Source organism: Oreochromis aureus, linkage group 3 (genome assembly GCF_013358895.1).
Source record: "Oreochromis aureus strain Israel breed Guangdong linkage group 3, ZZ_aureus, whole genome shotgun sequence".
NCBI lineage: Eukaryota > Metazoa > Chordata > Actinopteri > Cichliformes > Cichlidae > Oreochromis > Oreochromis aureus.
The window spans coordinates 113094398-113115877 of record NC_052944.1 but is presented as its reverse complement, the minus strand read 5'-3'; the positions used below and the strand labels follow the sequence as shown (position 1 = coordinate 113115877).

At 42.3% G+C, this 21480-nt stretch overlaps 1 protein-coding gene across 1 annotated transcript in view; it reads left to right on the top strand.

The window, feature by feature from the left end:
* Window positions 1–21480, top strand: part of LOC120435055 (NLR family CARD domain-containing protein 3-like) — a gene marked incomplete at its 5' end in the record, with an annotated part of 52810 nt that overhangs the window by 23387 nt on the left and 7943 nt on the right. Inside the window, 2 exons of the mRNA XM_039603850.1 lie at window positions 19619–19665; window positions 19814–20359. Coding sequence (XP_039459784.1) covers window positions 19619–19665; window positions 19814–20359 — 593 coding nt within the window. The remainder of the gene's footprint in view (window positions 1–19618; window positions 19666–19813; window positions 20360–21480) is intronic.

Genomic DNA, 21480 nt, shown 5'->3' with positions numbered 1-21480 from the left:
TTGATGTTCATGAATTCAGCAGGTTCATGATTGTCTGCAGCATTAATCTCATATTTCCATCTAAAGTGTTGAATTTGACTGTTTGATGTTCTTTATGATCTCTGGCACCAGTTCATCTGTAGGCTGAGCTCAGTCCATCCATTTAGTGAAATGATGTTTAAAGGTCTCCTTGTTCTGTGAGCGTGCACAGATCCTGAAGCAGAAAGCCTGGGTTAACAGAGAAATGATCATCACTGTGATGATGCTCATCATCTCTGACTGGGATTTGAGGTTTTGTCAAAGAAAGCCTGGCTATGTTGGACTGGGTGTGGAAGCAGCTCCCAGTTTGAGTTCAGGAGACAGACACCCTCTCTACTTTGAAGATCAGCTTCAAACTTTCCTTTTTGATAAAGCTTATAGTTCGAGCTGGATCAGGTGACCCTGAACCATCCCTTAGTTATGCTGCTATAGGCTCAGGCTGTTGGTGGACTTCCCATGATGCTCTGCTTTCTTCTCCACTCCCCTCTTTTCACTCCTGATGCTTTTATATGTCACTACTGCATGTCCTTAACTTTAGTCTTCTCTCTCCTTAGTTTGTGTTTTGTTCTTGTCTCTCTGAGCTCATCTCTTCTCTTTCCCCTCACCCTGCAACCAGTCATGGTAGATGCTCCTCCTGGAGCCTGTTTTCACTGGGAGGATGTTTGTGTCAAAGGGAGTTCTTCCTTCCCACCATCACCAAGTGCTGCTCAAAGTGGATTGTCTGGTTGGGGCTTTCTCTCTCGTATTGGAGGCTGTTACCTTACACTGTTAAACAGCTTCAGATGACTGTTGTTTGTTGGGTATTGTCACTTATAAATAAAGTTACATTGAATGGATGTAAATGGACAGATGTTATTGTGACAAAGAGAAAACGATTGTTGACAGATTGTTGTTTTGTGTGTCTGCAGTCTGTCAGGCTGTCTGATCACAGAGGAAGGCTGTACTTCTCTGGCCTCAGCTCTGAGCTCCAACCCCTCCCATCTGAGAGAGCTGGACCTGAGCTACAATAATCCAGGAGACTCAGGAATGAAGCTGCTGTCGGCTGGACTGAAGGATCCAGGCTGGAGACTGGACACTCTCAGGTATGGAGAGAATGTCTGATAGAGGAGGAAGAGCTGGAAACATTTCCTGTGTCCTTCACTAACTTCCTGTTTGTTCCCTGCAGATGACACATGAACAATCACACATGCAGGAATATTTTCAGGGAGACCCGGAAGAGGAGGTAAGTGACGGAAGTGACGGACAAGGTAAGCGACACATGCTGTAACTGACGTCAGACGCCGGAGATTTTGGCGGAAAATTTAAGCGAATGGTAGTTTAGAACTGAACAAAGTTTCTTTAAGCTTTAGCATTACCAAATATAATAATCAATTGTCATATAACTAACAACATCTGTCCTATCATCTCTAAACACCCTGGAGGACAACGGGGAGAGTTTAGACGCTCTCCAAGATTACATCGACCGCTGTTTCCAAGATTTAGTCATGAAGAAGGCCCAGAGTGCATCTTCCCCGGCCAAAATTGAGACACCGTCATCGAAGAGATGTCGCCCGGCAGACTCCCCGGCACAACATCACCTGCCGGCAAAGACATTGCAGACATCCTGGAGTCAATCGACCAACGATTGTCCAGTTTCGATGCGAGGCTGTCCCTGGTGGAGATTTTACACGGGAATTTAAATCTCTGCGAGAATCCCTGGAGTTCAGCCAGCAGCAAGTGGAAACGCTTGCCGCTGAAAATGCCACTTCACGGAGTCGGTCAAATCTCTCACCGATAATGTGACCCAGCTAAACACTGAAAATAAAAAATAAAAGAGTCAGTTATCGATCTACAAGCCCGTAGCATGCGTGACAACCTTGTATTTTCCGGTATTCCAGAATCTGCGGAGAGGATGCAGAGGCAACGGTGAAAAGCTTCATTAAAATCCACCTGAAGCTGCCGGAGGACACCGTAAAGAACATTGCCTTCGATAGAGTGCATCGCTTGGGGGCCGTGAGGACGCGGCCGGGAGACCACGTCCTATTGTGGCCAAATTTGGCCACTTCAAACAAAAGGAACAGGTGAAAAGCCGCGGGAGGGAATTAAAGGAACGGACTTCAGCGTGAACGACCAGTTCCCCAAAGAGATCCTGGAGCGACGCGGGGTCCTGTTCCCAATCCGACGCAGCTTCATCCAGAAGGGCTCCCGCGCTGTCATCGCTGTGGACCGGCTGTACGTGGACGGACAGCTCCACCGCGACCCGACATCACTCCGTGGCTGTATTAACTTCACACCAGATAAGAATCCGCTACACCCTTTCCTATCCACGCACACTAACTTGCATTAACTTAACATTAACATCTGTTTAACTTACCAGTATCAAATCGGCTCATCTTAATTTCATAGCAGAATTAACACCGTCACTCTCCGTCAACGGTATGATTGGAATGTTTCGGGTTTGTTTGTTTGTTTGTTTGTTTGTTTTTGGTTTTGCTATTGTTTTTCTCTCCTTCTCGTTTTTTTCTCTCTTTTCCCCTCCTGTTTTTATGCTGCTCACCCTTGTACTTGGTTTCTTTCTTTATTTCTTTCACTGCTTCGATCACCTGCCTCCAGACTCATCCACAAACTTTATTTCGACACATATGCACAGCACGATCACACACAATCATGCGCTCAACGGCAGCACATTTACATCAGACAGACAGCGCACACAGTATAGGATACACACACTTAAGTCAAGCGTACTACTCATATTAGTAAATATGCACACACATAATCAGACTCAGGAGCATCTCGCCACGCATTTTTTCTCTCTCCTCTCTTTATTTATGAACTGGTGATGTATTCTCTCCACCTGTCTAAGCGACACACACAGCATACACCCCTAGTTATACAAACATATCTATGGGTGAACTAAGATTCGTTACATGGAATGTAAATGGAGCTGGCTCCAGAGAAAAGAGGTTAAAAATATTTAACCAACTCAAAAACTACAGGCAGATGTTGTCCTTTTACAAGAGACCCACAGACCTCTTAAAGGTTCGAATGAACTTAAAACACCTGAGTTTCCTAATGTGTTCTCAGCTTGTTATAATTCTAGACAAAGGGAGTAGCAATTTTAATACATAAAATATTAATTTCACAGTACTCGATACAGTTATAGATCCAGAGGGCAGATTCTTAATCATTAAACTATCTATATGTGATAAAAGCTATGTATTGTAAGTGTATATGGTCCAAATGTTGATGATCCTCATTCTTTCACGGTTTTTTCAGTGCACTCTCTGAACACTTAGATGGCACACTTGTTCTTGGAGGCGACCTCAACCTTGGACTAAATGAAGAAATGGATAGGCTCAATACAGCAGGAACTCAGCGTAATTGGCAGTCCACAAATATAATCAAACAGTATATGAACGACTTTGGTCTTTGCGATGCATGGCGCTCCCTTCACCCCAACAGTAAGGAATATTCTTTCTTCTCACATGTTCATCACTCCTACTCTCGTCTGGATTATTTTTTGGTCAGCAGCTCACTGCTGAGTGACATTTCAGACACTGAGATTCATCCTATAGCTGTCAGCGATCATGCTCCTGTATCTTTAACACTAATGCACAAGAATAATACTATGCCAAGTAAAAACTGGAGATTTAATACTTCACTGCTTAAAGATGAAGACTTTATTAAATATTTTAAAAAGAGTGGACTTCATATTTAGACTTTAATGACACTCCCGGAACATCAGCTTCTGTTCTATGGGAAGCAGGGAAAGCTGTGATGAGAGGTAAAATAATTTCTTTCTCATCACATAAAAAGAAAGAAGAAAACAAAAATATTCAGGAATTAGAAAAACCATCAAATCCCTAGAAGAAGCCTACACGCGTACCACCAAGATCAGGAAACACTGAACAAAATACGCAAAACAAAACTAGAATTAAATGAGATAATTGATAAAAAACAAAATTCTTAGTACAAAGACTACGCTTACAAAATTATGAACATAGTAATAAATCCGGTCAATTTCTAGCAAACCAGCTAAAAATAAATAAAGAAAAAAACAACTATATGTGCTGTTCAAGATTCATCTGGGAACACAATATTTGACCGAAACAAATAAACAACATTTTCAGGGATTTCTATAAAACGTTGTATTCACCACAAATAAACCCATCTAAAAGGAAATTGATCAGTTTTTAGACAACATAACTCTCCCAAAATTATTAGACACTCAAGCAATGGCACTAGATTCGCCACTGACACCAGGTGAACTCCAGGAAGCCCTGATAAGTATGCCCAATAATAAGGCTCCAGGCCCAGATGGCTTTCCTGCAGAATTCTACAAAGAATTCTGGACGATTCTAGCACCAGTTTTTACAGAACGTTGTTGGAAATCAAAGAAAAGGGCAGACTTCCATCAAATATGAATTCTGCAAACATTAATCTCCTGCTAAAACCAGGCAAAGACCCTGTATATCCCTCAAGCTATCGTCCAATATCCCTTATAAATGTAGACCTTAAAATAATCTGCAAAGCTCTCTCGAAGAGACTAGAGAAAATAACCCCCTCTTAATTCATCCTGACCAAACTGGTTTCATAAAAGGTAGGCACTCATCAACAAATACACGTAGATTACTTAATTTGATAGACTACTCATACAGTAAAAACCTTGAAACTACAATATTTTCTTTAGATGCAGAAAAAGCGTTTGACAGAGTTAACTGGAAATTTCTATTTGCAACTTTACACAAATTTGGTTTTGGATCTTCTTTCATCAACTGGTTAAAAATATTATATAATTCCCCAACAGCTTGTGTGAGAACAAATGACCAGACATCCTCCAGCTTCTGTCTCCTGAGGGGCACCAGGCAGGGATGCCCACTCTCCCTTCACTGTTTGCAATTTTTATCGAACCACTAGCAGCAGCAATTAGACAGAATTCAGTAATTAAGGGCATAAAATGCAAGAACGTGGAACATAAAATCAGCCTTTATGCGGATGATGTGTTACTCTTTCTCCAAAATTCACAAACCAATATCTCTGGGGTGATTGAACTGATAAACTCTTTTGCAAGAATATCAGATTACTCAATTAACTGGTCAAAATCTACAGTCCTTCCGATTAATTGCTCCTTCCATAATTCCTCTTCTACTCCACTGCAATCGGGAAATATAAAATATTTAGGTATTAATGTATCTCCCAAGCTTGCAGATCTAACTAAATTAAACCATATCCCACTTTTAAAGAAGGTAGAAGGTGATCTGGCTAGGTGGAAATGTCTACCCATATCACTCATGGGAAGGGTTGCCGCTATAAAAATGATGGTATTACCAAAAATAAATTATTTATTCTCAATGATCCCAACTAAACCGCCGCAAGATTGGTTCAGATCTCTAGATTCATATATGTCCAAATTCCTTTGGAAAAATAAGCCCCCACGTATAAGCTTAAAAACACTACAAAAGACCAAGGATAAAGGAGGATTAGAACTACCTAACTTTCAGCATTACTTCTTAGCCAACAGGCTTCAGTTTATCTCAGGATGGCAAAAACATACCCTCTTAGATGAACCTTGGCTAGATGTAGAACAAGCACTTTGCAATAATCTAGAGATTTCAGATCTACCATTTATCAGCTCAAACATCCAACGACATGAATGCTTCAAAAGCATCAACATCAGCTCTTCTCTGACAGCGTGGTGGGAGTTTCTGAAGTTGACAGAGTCTTCATTAATCCCATGCAAACGTACACCTATCTGGAACAACCCTGACATATTACAAAACAATAATATGATAAACTTTTCAGATTGGAGTAGTAAAGGAATCAAATACTTAGAACATATACTAGAAGGAACAGAATTTATTTCATTTGACAGACTAGTTACACAATATGGGATCAACAAGAAAAGATTTTTAGAATATCAGCAAATTAAATCCATAGTAAAACAGAGATTTAATCCAGGTCAAGTTGAACTACAAACACCACCAAGTGTGGTTCAATTTCTTACTCTTAAAACCCCCAAATTACTATCCAAAATATACAGAATGCTTTCTAAAACAGATGAATCAATATCACTTCCTATTGCAAAATGGGAAGCGGATTTATCAGTTAACTTTGACCAAAACTTCTGGTCTCAGATTTGCTTAAAAACCTTTCATCTAATTAGAAATCCCAGTCTTCAATTAATTCAATACAAAATACTACATAGAGTGCACTATACAGGCCATCGGATGTTCAAGATGGGCTTTACGTCTACCAACAACTGCTCACACTGCCAAACCAATTCACGGACAATTATATCCACGCTCTTTGGTTCTGTCCACCAGTTCAGAAGTTTTGGCGCGAGATATGTGAAGACTTATCAAAGTGTCTGAAATGTAACATTCCAACTTCCCTTTAGTATGTTTGTTGGGCAGCTTAGATAATGTCACTCCGGAAAAGAATATAGCCCATATGGTTTTCACTGCCCTATGCATAGCCAAGAAAACAGTCCTCATGAACTGGAAAAATAAAATAATCTTAATTCTAACCAATATAGAAATTATTTATTAGATTACATTAGTCTTGATACAGCCTCTGCCACCACATCAGATCAATTTCTCTGGGCTCCTTTGATCAGCTCCATCACCTAGTGGGGTGGGGGTCTTAGTTTGGTCCCACCTTCACTGTTGTGATTGGTGTGGGGGTAGGGACAGGCTTAGGGCATCAGGGGTTCCCGGGAGCATCTTCCTTGGGGGCTCAACCCGGGGTAGCGGTCATGGCCAATTAGGGGCTCTGTTGGCTCTTAGGTGACGGTTTCCTCGTGGCTGCGTGCAGCAGGGCTAGGGAGGGTCTGTGCTGACGGACGTGGGTTACTGACCTGGTAGCCTGGCTGCCCCTGGGTGGGTCCGGGATGGGCGTGAGGTTCTGGGGCACTCCGTCTCTGGGCTGGGGCCCTGGCCAGGCCTCAGGGGCTTGGGTCCTGGTTGGTGTGTTGCGGGGTTGTGGGCGGGTGGGTGTATGGGGGCCCAGTCCTGGCGCTGGGTGCCGCCTGTGCATCGAACCACCTGGGGGCTCTTCAACTGGTGGGGAGGTTGTCAAATCCTGCAGGAGATTTTCTCTCTTCAGGAACTCTCTCTGCAGGAGGGGAGATACAGGAGAGGTGGAGGAAGATCTCAGCCTGGGCGTCTATTGTCTTGTGTAGTCTGGAAGATGAGTGGATGATGGGGTGGGTGCAGTTTTCTCTGTGGTGGGGTCGGGTGGACTGTCCCGGGCTCTGTGGGGGCTGGGCGGCGTTGCTGCACTGGGCCCCGGTCCGGATGGGCCTGGGCCCCCTTTCCTGGCGGGTTGCAGAGTATGGGGGTGCCTACTGGGGTCAGCGGGGAGCTGGCCCCAGGAGGGGTCACTGCCCTCCTTCCTTCCCTCCCCATCTCCAGCTGCCTCCCTCTTCCCGCTCCACCAGAATCACCCACATGCAGGGCCTTGGGATAGGGGTGTGTCACCAGGGTGCAGAGGAGACATCCCCCCCTCTGTCCCCTTCTGGCTGCCTCTGCCTCAATTTTATCCCACAACTTAGACATTCACATTACTCACACTCTCATTACACATACATATAGGATCTTGGGGTGGGCACGCTACACGGATTCCAAATTACCATCAGGGTGTACACCTCACCCCTGGTGCGTTGCCCACCTCTCAATTTTAAATACACGTAGACATTGAGGGCTAGCAGGAGGGGCTATACGCTTACCTGCTGCTCTGGCAGGTAGCTCCATGCCCTCCTGGGTTTTAAATGCACCTTAGAACACACATACATCAACACTACATATGAGCGGGTGGAGGGAGGTTTGAGTCTTCCCACACCCCGTTCTCTGCGGCCTGCTGGAGCGGGGGGCTAGGAGGAGGAGTTGGCCGTCCGACTGGGGTCTGGAATGTGGGGCCTCCCTGCTGCTGCGGAGTCGGGCAGTCTGCTTCTCCCACCGCAGGGAAAAGGGTAACATCACCTGGGTCTGGGCGCAGGTTCCCCTCCAGGGGCAAGGGTACCTAGACCCGGGGCTTAGAGTACGCTTGGGGAGTGTGATTGTGTGTACAGCGTCTCTTTATGTCCGTCTCCACGTTGGGTGAGTGTTGAGTAATTGTATATGAGAGCATGAGGGTGGGAATAGATGTTTGTATCTGTGTGTGCCTGTTTGTCTGTGTCTATATGTCAGGTTGGGTATCAGACGCCACCTCTCTGGGGACATCTCAGGCCCTCCAAGGTTTGAGGCCCATCTCCCCACCACTTCCCCTGCCGGTGGCAGACGCCCTCAGACATCGGTGCGTTGGTGGTTCTTTGTGTCCGGGGTGGGCGCCCAGGTACCCACCGCTCACTCCTTGGCGGCTGCTTATCGGGGCCTGGAGCCTGGGGCTTGCTCGGGCCACTTGGGATGGGGTGCCTCGGCCCTCGGCCCGGGCTCGGTCACTCAGGCACAGCTGGCTGCCGGCGGAGCTCACGGGCACGTCACTGCAACCCCCGGCTTCTGCTCGCGGCTGCTGAGTGACCCCTCATCTGGGACTCTCCTCAGCTCTTTCTGGGATAGCAGCGGCTGCCCTCTGTTGGTCTTCCTTGGTCTCTTGTGTTCTGGGGGCCTCTGGATGTCTGGAGTTTTGATCTCCTCCATACCTGCTTCATGCCCTGGAGGATGGGGCAGTGGCCCCCACACCCTCTAGCAGATCATTACATGAAGGAACCTTTTTAAAACAACAAAGCGTTCATGCTCACAGGTGCACACACGGGTGATCACACACACAAACTACACCCTTTTTGGCTCCTACCTCAAAGCACACTGTGCGCTGTCGATCTTACGTGCTGCACAATAATGTTTAATATTTAGTATTTACTGTCATATTCCCATATATCATTGTGATGTTGTTTATTACTCTCGCTTTTTCTTCTGCTTGCTTTCTTTTTTTCTTAACAGGTGATCCAGGTGATCGATATATGTATTTTTGTCTGCTTATTCTGTTGGTTTTGGTTTTGCCCTTCTCCCCGTCCCTCTTCTCAGCTGTTTTTCTTTCCTCTTTCTTTCTCCCCTTTTCTTTCCACCAGTCAAGTCTGTCCCGTATTCAGCAAGTGAAAATAAAATAAACAATAAAAGGTGAATCAAATGGACCATTACGGCAAGGCTGGGATGGTCCATTTGGTAAAGTAAATCCGTTGGGCATCTTTCTTCGCCTTTAGACAATAATTCTGATGGCAAAAGAACCAAACGGGACAGGTTAAAAAAAAAAAAAAAAAAAAAAAAAAAAAAAAAAAGGAATATTTTCAGGGACAGACACACTAGCTGGATAGTACATGGATATTTATGTAGGCGGTCTCCAAGGAGTCTGTTTGCAGGAACATCTAGGTCACAGGTGTACCTGAGATAGATGCCACTGTGTGCCTGATAAAGTGTCAACCATGTGTATGTTTCCCATGCTGTATGTCACAGTGACAGAAGGATGAAACAAGGCTGTGAATCATTTCAGTCTGTGTGTGTGACAAAGAGGCAGACAGGAGCAGCTAACATTTGGAAATGGAAGCTTAAATACTGGAAACTTTACATTGACAGCTGAATTCACCATAAATTTGTTCTCAAGTGCACATTTAGCAGCTAATGCTAATACTGTTTTCTCTTGCTTTCTACAACTTGAGCAGCTAATGCTAAGTAGGCCACTTTGCTCTGCTAAGGATTTGTGTGACCATGATGGAAACTGATAAGCTAATGCTGCTAAGCTAATGCTGTTCATGGGCCCTGTTACATTCAATATTTCTTTCTTTCTTTTGTTTGAGAACAATGTTGACCTCTCACATCAGTATAACACAAGAGAAAAGGGTATTAGCGTTAGCTACTAATGCTTATTCACCTCAAATTAGCTTTAGCTGCTAATGGGAGCCTACTTAGCATAAACCCTTCACATCGTTATAATGCAAGGGAAAAGAGTCACTTATGGCAGCCTATTTAGCATTAACGTCACATCATTGTAACAAATTCAAATTTTATTTGTCACATACACAGTCATACACAGTACGGTATGCAGTGAAATGCTTACACAACTGCTCGTGAAAAAAGAAAAGGCTATGAATAAGATAGGGGAAAAATGAAAATTAAAAAAGGTCAATTTAATTGGAAGGAATAAAATAAAATAAAATATAAAAATTAAAGTTAAAAATGAAAATAACTGTACAACACAAATTCGAATGAGGGTAAATTTAACTGGGAAAGAATACGATAAAATATATAAGTTAAAGTTGAAAAAAAATAACTGTACAACAAAATACACAATACACAGTGTAGAAATATATAAGAATGTATCAAGAAATATAAATATATATACAATAACAGCAGCAATAATGTGCAGTGCAAACATGCTTAAAGTCATTTAAGTGATGAAGTGAAAAAAAAGTCCAGACTGTCCAGTGTGTGTGTAGGAACCATAAGTGTGGGTCCGTTCTATGTGGTGGTGTGATTGAGAGACCGTATCGCCTGCGGGAAGAAGCTCCTCCTCAGTCTCTCTGTGTTGGTCTTCAGGGAGCAGAATTGCTTCCCTGACCTCAACAGAGAGAACAGTCCATTGTTGGGATGGCTGAGGTCCTTCAGCATCTTCCTGGCCTTGGTCCAGCACCGCCTGCTGTAAATTGAGTGCAGGTCAGGGAGCTCGGATCGGATGGTGCGCTCAGCTGATCGCACAACCCTCTGTAGATCTCGTCTATCCTGCATGGTGCTGTTCCTGAACCAGGTTAAGATGTTTCCCGTCAGGATGCTCTCTATGGTGCACAAGCAAAAGTTCCTGAGCACCTTGGAGGGCAGTCGGAAGTCTCTCAAGCGTCTGAGGTGGTAGGGACGCTGCCGGGCCTTTTTCACCACGGTGCTGATGTGACAGGACCATGACTGCGTGATGTAAACTCCGAGGTTTTTGAAGCTGTCCACTCTTCCCTCTGGGCACTCGTTGATGACGGGGGTCTGGTAGTTCCTCTCCTGCTTAGTGCTGAAGTCCACTATCAGCTCCTTTGTTTTGCTGACGTTTAGAAGGAGGTTGTTTCTCTGGCACCAGGTCTCCAGATTCCTAACCTCCTTCAAGTAGGCCGTCTCGTTGTAGTCAGAGATCAGGCCCACCACGACGGTGTCGTCAGCAAACTTGATGATAGTGGTGGAGCTGGTAGTGGCCACACAGTCATATGTGTACAAAGAGTACAGCAGGGGGCTCAGAACACACCCCTGGGGGGCTCCAGTGCTGAGAGCGGTGGAGGCTGAGACATGTCCACCCATCTTTACTGCCTGTGGTCTGCCAGTTAGGAAGTTGGAGATCCACTGACACATAGATGATCTGAGTCCAAGGTGTTCCAGCTTGGTGGTGAGTGTGGAGGGAATTATGGTATTAAATGCAGAGCTGTAGTCGATGAAGAGCATTTTAACATAATTCCCCCTTCTAGTGTCCACGGTATCATCCGCTAGTTTCCCGATGAATCCCACAACCGCTTCCGTAAACATGTTGACGTCATCATCGAAGCTGTTTCTGAACATGTCCCAGTCTGCGTCGTCGAGTGCGTCCTGTAACGCAGCCACCAATTGGTCCTTCCGTCCGACCTTCCTCTGAACCAGAACTTCCTGTTTCAGCCTTTGTTTGTATTTTGGAATGAGGAAGATGGCGGCATGATCGGATTTGCCAAACGGAGAGCGAGATTGTGCCTTGTAAAAAAGAGATATGATAAAAGGGTATTAGCATTAGCTACTAGTGCTTATTCACCTCAAATTACCTTTAGCTGCTAATGGCAACCTACTTAGCATTAACTCCTGCCTAATATAGTCCTTATTTACGTCAAATTAGCATTAGCTGCTCATATTGTTATAAGGAAAGAGAAAACTGTATTAGCATTAGCTGCTAATAATTATTCACCCTTGATTAGTTAATATTAGCTGATAAATTAGTATTCGCTAATAACGGCAACCTACTAAGCATTAGCTGCTCACATTGTTAGGAATCAAGAGAATATTCTTTTAGCATTAGTTGCTTATTCACCTAAAGTTAATACTAAATAGGCTTAACTGAAATGAAAGTAGTGTTAGCATTAGCTGCTGATATTGTTAAAAAGTTATAAAACCAGTAAGATAAAACATTACTAGCAGTAGCTGATAATGCAAATAGATATCCAATTAGCATTACCTAATAATGGCAGCCTGTTAGCATTAACTGCTTATATTGTTATAATGCAAGGGAAAAGAGTTGGCAAAAACATTGTTAGCATTAGTAGATAATGGTAACAATGTTTTAATTCACCTAAATTAGCATTAGCTAATAATGGCTATGTACCTAGCAATAACTAGTGATATTGATTTAAAGCAAGAAAATATGGTATTAGCATTAGCTTCTAATGCTTTTTCATCTTAAATTAGAATTAGGCACTAATGGCGTCCTATTTAGCATTAACTCTTCATATCACAGGGGAAAAGTTAAAATTGAATAAAAAAAGTGTTCACATTAGCTACTCGTATTGTTAAAAAGTAAGAAAAAACATTATTAGCATAAGCAGATAATGCTAATTCACCTCAAATTAGTATTAGCTAATAACGTCAACCTACTTAGCATTAGCTGGAATCAAGAGAATATTGTATTAGCATTAGTTGCCAATTCCTATTCACCTAAAGTTAGGATTAGCCACTAATGGCAGTCTATTTAGCATTAACTCCTTACATCGGTTTAATGCAAATGATGCTAACTCGCATTAAATTAGCATTAGCTAATAACATTAGTATATTTAGCAGTAGCTGCTCACATTGCTATAAAGCAAAGGAAAACGATATGAGCATTAGGTTCTAATGCGTATTTTAAATAAGACGTAGGTCCTAGCGGCAGCCTACTTAGCATTAGCAGCTCAGATTGTTGTAATGATAGGGAAAAGAGTGTTAGCATTAGCCGTTTACATTGTTTTAAAGTTAAGGGAAATAGTGTTAGCATACTAGCTACTCACATTGTTAAAAAGTAAGTGTTAGCATTACTGCATAATGCTAATTCACATCAAATTAGCATTTAGTTAATAACGGCAGCCTATTTAGCATTAGCAGATAATGTTGATCTTGGCCCACTGGAAAAGTTAAGAACTAAAGATTCAGGAGTGTTTCGATAGCTCTTTCTCATATGAGGAACAAATGAATTTTGTTATTAAAACCAGCTGTAAGGTTTATATTGTTGATTGTAATTTATGCTTAGAAATATTTACTCATATATGCTTAGAGTTTTATAATCAATTGCATAATGATAGAGGTTTGATCCTTAGTAGTCTGTAAAGACTGTCCCTTCCAGAGTGCTCTGGCATGCACACACATCTTGGGGTCATGAGAGAGGTCGTACCTTTTCTTACTCATTTATTGTATAGGACAGGAGTTGTCAACCTGCGGCTCTTTAGTCCTTTTAGTGCGGCTCCGCGTGGGAAAATAAATTAGAAGTATTTAGCTGAAGATATTTTATTTATGTTAGTTTTTTCTAACTTGTCTTTCAAAATTGGAAGATTATTGTGATATTGAAATATAAATATAAAATTATATTCTATTATTTTTTGATCGCTCATAGTAAGTGTCACACTTGTGGGAGCTGATATACCCGCCTAAACACTGCATTTATCGAGACTTTCAGCCCCAGGAGGGCCAATTATGGATCTTCGGATCCACATTATGTCAGCAGCTGTTCTCCACCGTGAACTATGTTACAAACAAACACACTCACGCCTCACAGACGACAGCTTACAGTCCTGCGTAAAGATGAAAGCCCCGATCTGCAGATGCTGCGCGCAGAGGTTCAGGAGCAGAAGTCTCATGCAAACTGACGATGTTTCCATGAACATGCTTTTGAGCATCTCTTTATTGACACTTTTCCCACACAGTTGCTGTACGCATACAGCCGGCTGTAGCTTTGCAGCTCACAGCCCGACACACGCCAACACAACAGCAGAGAGAGCACAGACTTTAAGGCGGCAAGGCGTGATTGTGGGTGCATCCACCTCCCCTGCAGCAGCGCTGCAGACCACGCCCCCGCCACACACATTAACCAGGTAAAATACATATTTAGGCAGAATTTTGCAAATATCTATTTTTCATCATTTAGCAGCAAAGTGCTCTTTTCCACAATTAATTTTTAAAAGTCAGGTCAAGGCTCCAAAAGCCCAAAGGCGATATAAGGGTGGCGCTCACAACAGTTTTTGTCTGCTGGATCATTTTAGTTCAGCACGGTGTCTTTGCTTTGTTATATTTCTTTAAGAGTTCAAAATGTGTTAAATTCATAAATAACATGTAACTTCAAGGATTTCATAAGCAGCACACCTTAGTTGTTTATGGAACGCCAGGAATGATAATAATATTAATTAAATACACCATTAAATCTGATGTAAAATGTATAGAAGTCCATTACTGTATATAGTAACTGTTAAGTCTAATACACCCTAGTAAGCTATATACTTTTTCCTTTGGGAAAATACCATCTGTGAATTCTGCAATTCTGTAGAAGAAAGATGTTGAATCTATTTAATTATTCTTGAAAAATAATTTATTTCTGTGCATTTTATTTCACCCTGCATCAAATTAAAGTTGATTACATCAATTAAGCATCATGAGGTGGGGGGTGGTTCCCTATTTTTTTTTTTTGCTGGGAGTTTGCAAACCTATCAGTTAGGGCTGGGTATCGTCACTGATTTCTAGATTCAATTCAATTCCGATTCACAAAGTCCTGAATCGATTCGATCCACGATTCGATTAAATTCGATTCGATTTAATTCGATTCGATTCTGAATCAGTCCGAAATATTAGTATATGAACCATAATATATATAAAATGATGATAATTCACCTTGTATATGTACTGTCAAAAGACCCCTCTAAGCCTTGTGAATGAATTATATAAATTTCAAAATTAAGAACAGATACTAAAGCAGTTACAATAATGTAAGTTTTAATTAACATTAGTATATATTTATTTTCATACATACATTTCAAGTGAATCAGGGATCCAGTACAAATAGAACATATCTTTTGTAAACATCAGTAAAACCTCAGAGAAATAGTTTTGCTGTTAGTGTCTCACACAGCTTTTTCTGAAATCCACTATTGTGGTTTGGAGACACACAGGATAACACAGCATGTACAAGTGAACTGACAGAAACTGCCTTTTAAAATACTTCAAAAAACATACTGAACAGTATTGCAAAACATCTGTGAAACTCATGCAATTTAGCCTTATTTATAACTACCCCCTCACTTCTTTGAGACTGTAAGGTTTTTCTGCAAGAAGAGAAGCTGGTCTACATGTTGTGGAGTCAGGCAGCTCCTTTGTGCGGTAACAATGTCACCAGCAGTTGAAAACACTCGTTCAGAAGGAACACTGGTCCCAGGTATGGAAAGATACTGCTCTGCTCGTAGAGCCAAAAGAGGATACTGCCTTTCATGGTCCCTCCACCAGATCAAAGGATCCTCAGAAAGGCTCAACGTCCCTGTATCCATTCACTTCTTTGCCTTCTGAGTTGGTGTTTTCTGTGGTGCTGTGGTCTTTGTTGAGTAGGCTGGCCCAAGGAGAAAAATTAATGCAGAGTCCTTTGACCTCTTAATTGGAGGGGCATAATCCACTTCATCACCAAGAGAGATGTCAGGGACAGTTTCCTCAGATGTGTCACCATCAGACTCTCGCTGTAGAAAAATGAAAACCTATTTATATTCTAACTTAAGTAATGCAAACAACAATAATTTTTTGTTTCTGTAAGTCACAATAGCTGTGTCCACGTTCTCCACACCTGCTGCTTCCAACACCAACTGAGAGAATGTGTTGTCACAGGTCTCTTTGGACAAGAATGGCCTTAAAGCAAGGCTCTAATGCTGATGTACAGCTTGTCCTTTAGGGCCACATATCTTGAAAAGAGATTTTGCACATTTAACTCAGTTTATTATGTTGCATATACATGTGCATGGTTACATATACACTCATGCAAGATCAGAAACATTAATATACGACTTTGTTTCCATAATTTATATATAAACATCTATGGATAGAGAGATGTAAAATCAAAAGGCCTATTACTAGACAAGTGGGCTTCACTAACATTTTTATAATATATATATAATCTCACTATAGTAAGAATTTTCATGTAATACATGCATCCATACAGTTACACTCATTCATGGCATATACACACAGTTCATAAACATACCTTGACTTCAAGTTGTCGTATACAGCAGTCTTGAGGTCTTGAGGAGTCGTGAGAGACACTGATCATCTTCTCCAGCAGCTGTGCATGCAGAGGTGCAATGATGGAAAGGCTCGGGGACTTTTCTTCAGACATAACCAGTGTGGCTGCTTTCAGCGGCTTCAAAGCTTTCACTATATCTTCTCCATCAGTTATGTCAGCCTCTGTAAGACTACAGAGATCACTGTCACTTCTCCTCACTTCAGGTGAGAGCAGAGCTGCAGAGATTGCTGCTTGTTGCTCTAGGAAGCGTTCCAGCATCTCCAACGTGCTGTTCCATCTGGTCGCCCCATCAGTCACCAGCTTATGGGCAGGTAGATTCAGTATCTTTTGCTTCTCTTTAAGCTTGCGACTTGCAACAGTGCTGCGATGAAAAAAGGATGCTATGCGTCTCACTCGGCCAAGCAGCTGAGCAACAGCTGGAACTTTCAGTCCAGCTTGTGAAGCTAAATTGAGTGTGTGGGCAAAACAACCAATGTGCAACAAGCCCGTTATTTCCACAGCTCGCACCATATTTGCAGCATTGTCAGTTACGATAACTGGATTTTTGTTTGTAAGCTCCCATTCTTCGATTGCTTTGAACATAATTTCAGATAAATTAACTGCTGAAACGTTGGTGTTTCCGTTATGAGTAGCTGCTGGCTTTAACTGTACAAAGGTTGTTCGACTCTATGAAACACACACAGACTTCATGATGTTCGGCTAATATTTTATTGTGAATATTAATCATGAGGGTAAACTGTGCACCACGGAGCGAGGTCAGCATATCCACGAGATCTTCAGCTCTTCAGATCTACATGTGGAGGTCCTACTAACATGTTCAGTTTTAAAGGACACCTTCCTGCCTTTAGGCTCATTCATGCATGATGTGTTTCATAGTTTGTTACAAGCCTTTGACAGTTAAACACAACATGACCGGAAAAGCAAAAAAAAAAAAAAAAGAGGAAAAAAAATCACACAAATTATATGTTAACCTCATTTATTTTTAGTTAAGTAAACTCTAAAAATTCTAACAGACAGCTGGTGCTTAGAATACAGTTGAATAACTATTAAAAAACAGATGATATAATATTTCTGTCCAGGTTGCAGTCTGCATTATGAACATGCTGTTGCAAACTCTGCTCCTCTCGGTGGAAATGCGCCTTCTCTTTCCTCTTTGTATAAAAACATTTTAAAAGTCAGTTTAATCTCAAAATTCACTGTTAAAAACACACCAGATAAAGAAAAGCGAATAGTTCAGTCTAACACATGTGAACCATTAAACTTCAGTAAAACTATGCAGTTATGAAACGTAACTTTAACCTCAGCCAAACAGATTTGCTCAGTTGTAAATAAAACAGCGAAGTAAACATGACCCGACAGACAAAACCTGAGTGAATTAAGTCCAGCGTTTAACCACTGAGAGCTAAAACTCAGGTGAGGTTTCAAAGCTGTGCTGTGATTGGACATCAGCCGCTGATAAAGCTGGTTCGCCTATAAAGTGCTCTGTAAGGAAACAGCAACTCTGCGCTCGGGAGAAATACTATATTTACTTATCTTATGCAGAAAAATGCGCTGACATTGCATTATATCGAGCACCGGCTGCCCAGTTAAACTGTGACGATCACCAGGTAACGTGGGCGTGTTTCTTGAATCAGCAGCAGGTGTTAAACAGCTGACAGGTGAGGAGGAGGATGCAGGTAAACTGAGGGCCTGCTGAGCTGATCGCTGGTGTCATGAGAAACATGTCAGCTCGTTCTTTATGTTACAGAAGCACAGACACACAAGACCAGGCGGAAAGAGACGATCGTTCGGTGAAAATGCGAATCTGCGAATGCAACATGTGGAACACGGAGAGTGGAATATGTAAACAAACCGGTTGACGTAACCCCCTCAGTGCACTCTGCATGCTGACTGTTAGCAGAGCTACTGAAATCTCTGAAAACATCTGAGCACTTTTGCAAACATGTTCTATGTTGATAACCTGACCAGACATGTGAAGATTACGGTGCGACATTCGCGGCTAAAACACTGTTAAAAGTGTAGTTGGTGACAGAAAAATGGGCTATTTTAAAACTACACCACCACCATTGTTGCCTGTGATTTGAAATGCATTCTGGGATACCTGGCTGCCTCAAGTCTACAGAAGCAATCGATTATCTAGGATCGACCTGTTTTGACTTACTTTGCACGGCAACCAATCAAATGTTAGAGAAGCTGCATGGGCAGCGTTAACCCCGCCCCCTGAGTTTGATGGGTGAGGCTGAAAGATAAAATTAATTCATGATGAGAGCCAGGACTGCCAAAATGAAATCAATAAATATATCATTAAATAATTAATGAAATGTGTCAATAATTAATTAATTAATAATTAATTAATTAAATGTGTCGTAACTATTATTTAATTAATTATTTAATGGTGTATTTGATTAATTCATTAAGCAGTCCTGGCGTTCCATAGTTGTTCACACAAAGGTAAAAAACAGAATATTCAGTGTTATCTTCATTTTAGATGTCAACAAGTATTTGGAGCTCCAGAGTTTTCTTTTGTGTGGAAATCACATCCAAGTGTCTCTTTGGGTGTTAAAGGTTGAGCCCTGGTATAGGAGGACACCTACTCTGTGTCTGCTTAAGTATAAGAGCCCTTTGTTAGGGGGACCGCTGGACTCTTACCTACACTATGCACAGACTGGTACTCTTTGTTCATACCTGTGTAAGACGTCATATGTTAATGAACTCATGCATATTCATGTAACCTCAATAAAGAGCAGTGTTACGAGGGAGCAGACGAGAGCGACTGAGGTCAAGTGAAGGAACGGCGCTGTCACAGTTCTCTCCCTCATGAATTGTCTGGTTCCAGCGGTGGCTCTGTGCTAGACGACCCATCACCAGCTTTTTCCAGCTGTTTCCACTGGTTACCAGTACGTCGTAGAATCCACTTCCAGATCTTGTTGTCTGTCTTTAAATCTCTGAATGGATTGGCTCCATCTTATCTCTCTTTAACAAAAATAATCCAAGTCGAGCCCTCAGGTCTGCAGATAAGTAGCTTCTGACCAGAACTAGCCGTAAAAACAGAGGTGAGCTTTATCGATCGCTGCAGCCAAACTCTGGAACAGTCGCCCTTCACATCAGGTCGTCACCAACACTCGACATTTTTAAAACCCGGTTGGAAACACATTTGTACTCTGTAGCTTTCAATTCTGACGAGTCTTTATAGTAATTACTGTGTATGTTTCCTATTTTATCTCTACTCTGTGCAGCACTTTGGCTCAAGCTGTTTTTAAATGTGCTGATAAATAAATGTAGATTTCTTTGAATCAAACAGTGGAGCCGAGCTTTGAGCTCAGTGTGTAACAGTGTGTGTGTGAGAGCCATGTAATGTCCATGTGTGCATGCTGACTGCTCTGACCCCTCCTCCTTTCAGGGTGGAGCCTGCTGGAGTCCGATGGTTGAGACCAGGTCTGAGGAAGTGTAAGTGTGTTTTTAATGGGATTCATGAAAACAAAGCAGCACACATTCAACCATCTTCATCATGTCAGGAGTCATCATCAAAGTGTCAATCAATGAACAGATGATGGATCAATAACTGCAGCTGGATTGTGTTTGTTCTCTCCATCAGATTCCTGTCAACTCACAATCGACACAAACACAGTGAACACAAAGCTCCAACTGTCTGACAACAACAGGAAGGTGACACATGATGTGTGGGGGGTTTATTCATATCCTGATCATCCAGACAGATTTGGTGTTCATGAACAGCTGCTGTGTAGAAATGGTCTGACTGGTCGCTGTTACTGGGAGGTCGAGTGGAGAGGAAACGTTTATATGTCAGTGAGTTACAGAAGCATCAGAAGGAAAGGACGCAGTGATGACTGTGGGTTTGGATTCAATGATCAGTCCTGGAGTCTGAACTGCTCTGATGATGGTCCTCAGTCTGTCTGGCACAATAACAGAGATACATCCATCTCCTCCTCCTCCTCCTCCTCTTCCTCCTCCTCCTCCTCCTCCTCCTCCTCTGTCTCTAACAGAGTAGCAGTGTATGTGGACTGTCCTGCTGGCACTCTGTCCTTCTACAGAGTCTCCTCTGACACTCTGATCCACCTCCACACCTTCAACACCACATTCACTCAAACTCTTTATCCTGGGTTTAGGTTCTGGTCTCCTGGTTCCTCAGTGTCCCTGTGCTGAGTGTAAAGAGTGTCTCCTGTTAGAGAAACACTCTGACTGTTGAACAGATAGTTCAGTCTGTACATGTCTGTCTCTTTCACTCACAAACACGTTTTCAGATTCATAGATTCAATCAGTTGATGTTTGAAACTCTTCTAAATGATTCCTTGTAAACTTCTTCCTCTTCAGTCACAAACAAACAGGAAGTGATGTCACATGTGTTCCTGTCCACACAGCAGAATGAGTCTATTGCTGACAGTGATGTACAAACAGAGTGAGCATTTCTGAGGCCCAAAATAAACTGAGTAGTTCACTGAATGAACACTGTGAGCTCAGTTCCTTCATCATTAGTATGGATTATATATGTATATGTATTATATTAGTATCATATATATCAGGTGCTGCTGGTTTCAGTCATTGTGCAAATGTGCTGTTTGTAAGGTTGTAAAGCTGCAGTCAGCTGAGACTGAAGAAGTCACCTGATCAGTGAGCAAACGTTTCTGAAAACGTCCAGATGAACAGAATCAACCTTTTGGGATCAGCCAGCAATGCAGCATCATTGTTGTTCAGGTTCAGAGGTTTGCAGGAATGAACTGATGACCAGAAACAGCTGCAGAGTCCAATCAAATACCAGCTGGAGTTCAGCTGCATTTGAAGAAGTCAAAGAAAAGTAAGGATGGCAAAGGCGATGTTTTCTTCCAAAGAACTGAAAACATGGTCGACGCCTCATTAGAAGAATAATCTGGACATTTGTGAGGAACTCTAACCAAGAAAGCAACGTCACACAGATCCAACAGACAGTTTCCATGACTGGAAGTGTTCAGTGTAAAAATGCTACATTGCATTATTGCATCCTCTCACCACAGGAGGCGCTGTTGGCACCACTGATTGCTGATCAGCTGTTCTCTGATGATCTGATTGATCCTGTGAATAACGGGACTCACTGAACTCTGTGACACAGTGAAGATTACAGAGTTTAACATCTGACTGACGTCACACAGACAGAAGGATGAACCAGTGAGGCACAGAACACAGTTACTGGAGATACTGGATCAGCTCCATGTGAACCTCTGATGGAGAAGCTGCTGACCCAGAGAAACATCAGGACATGACAGGCAG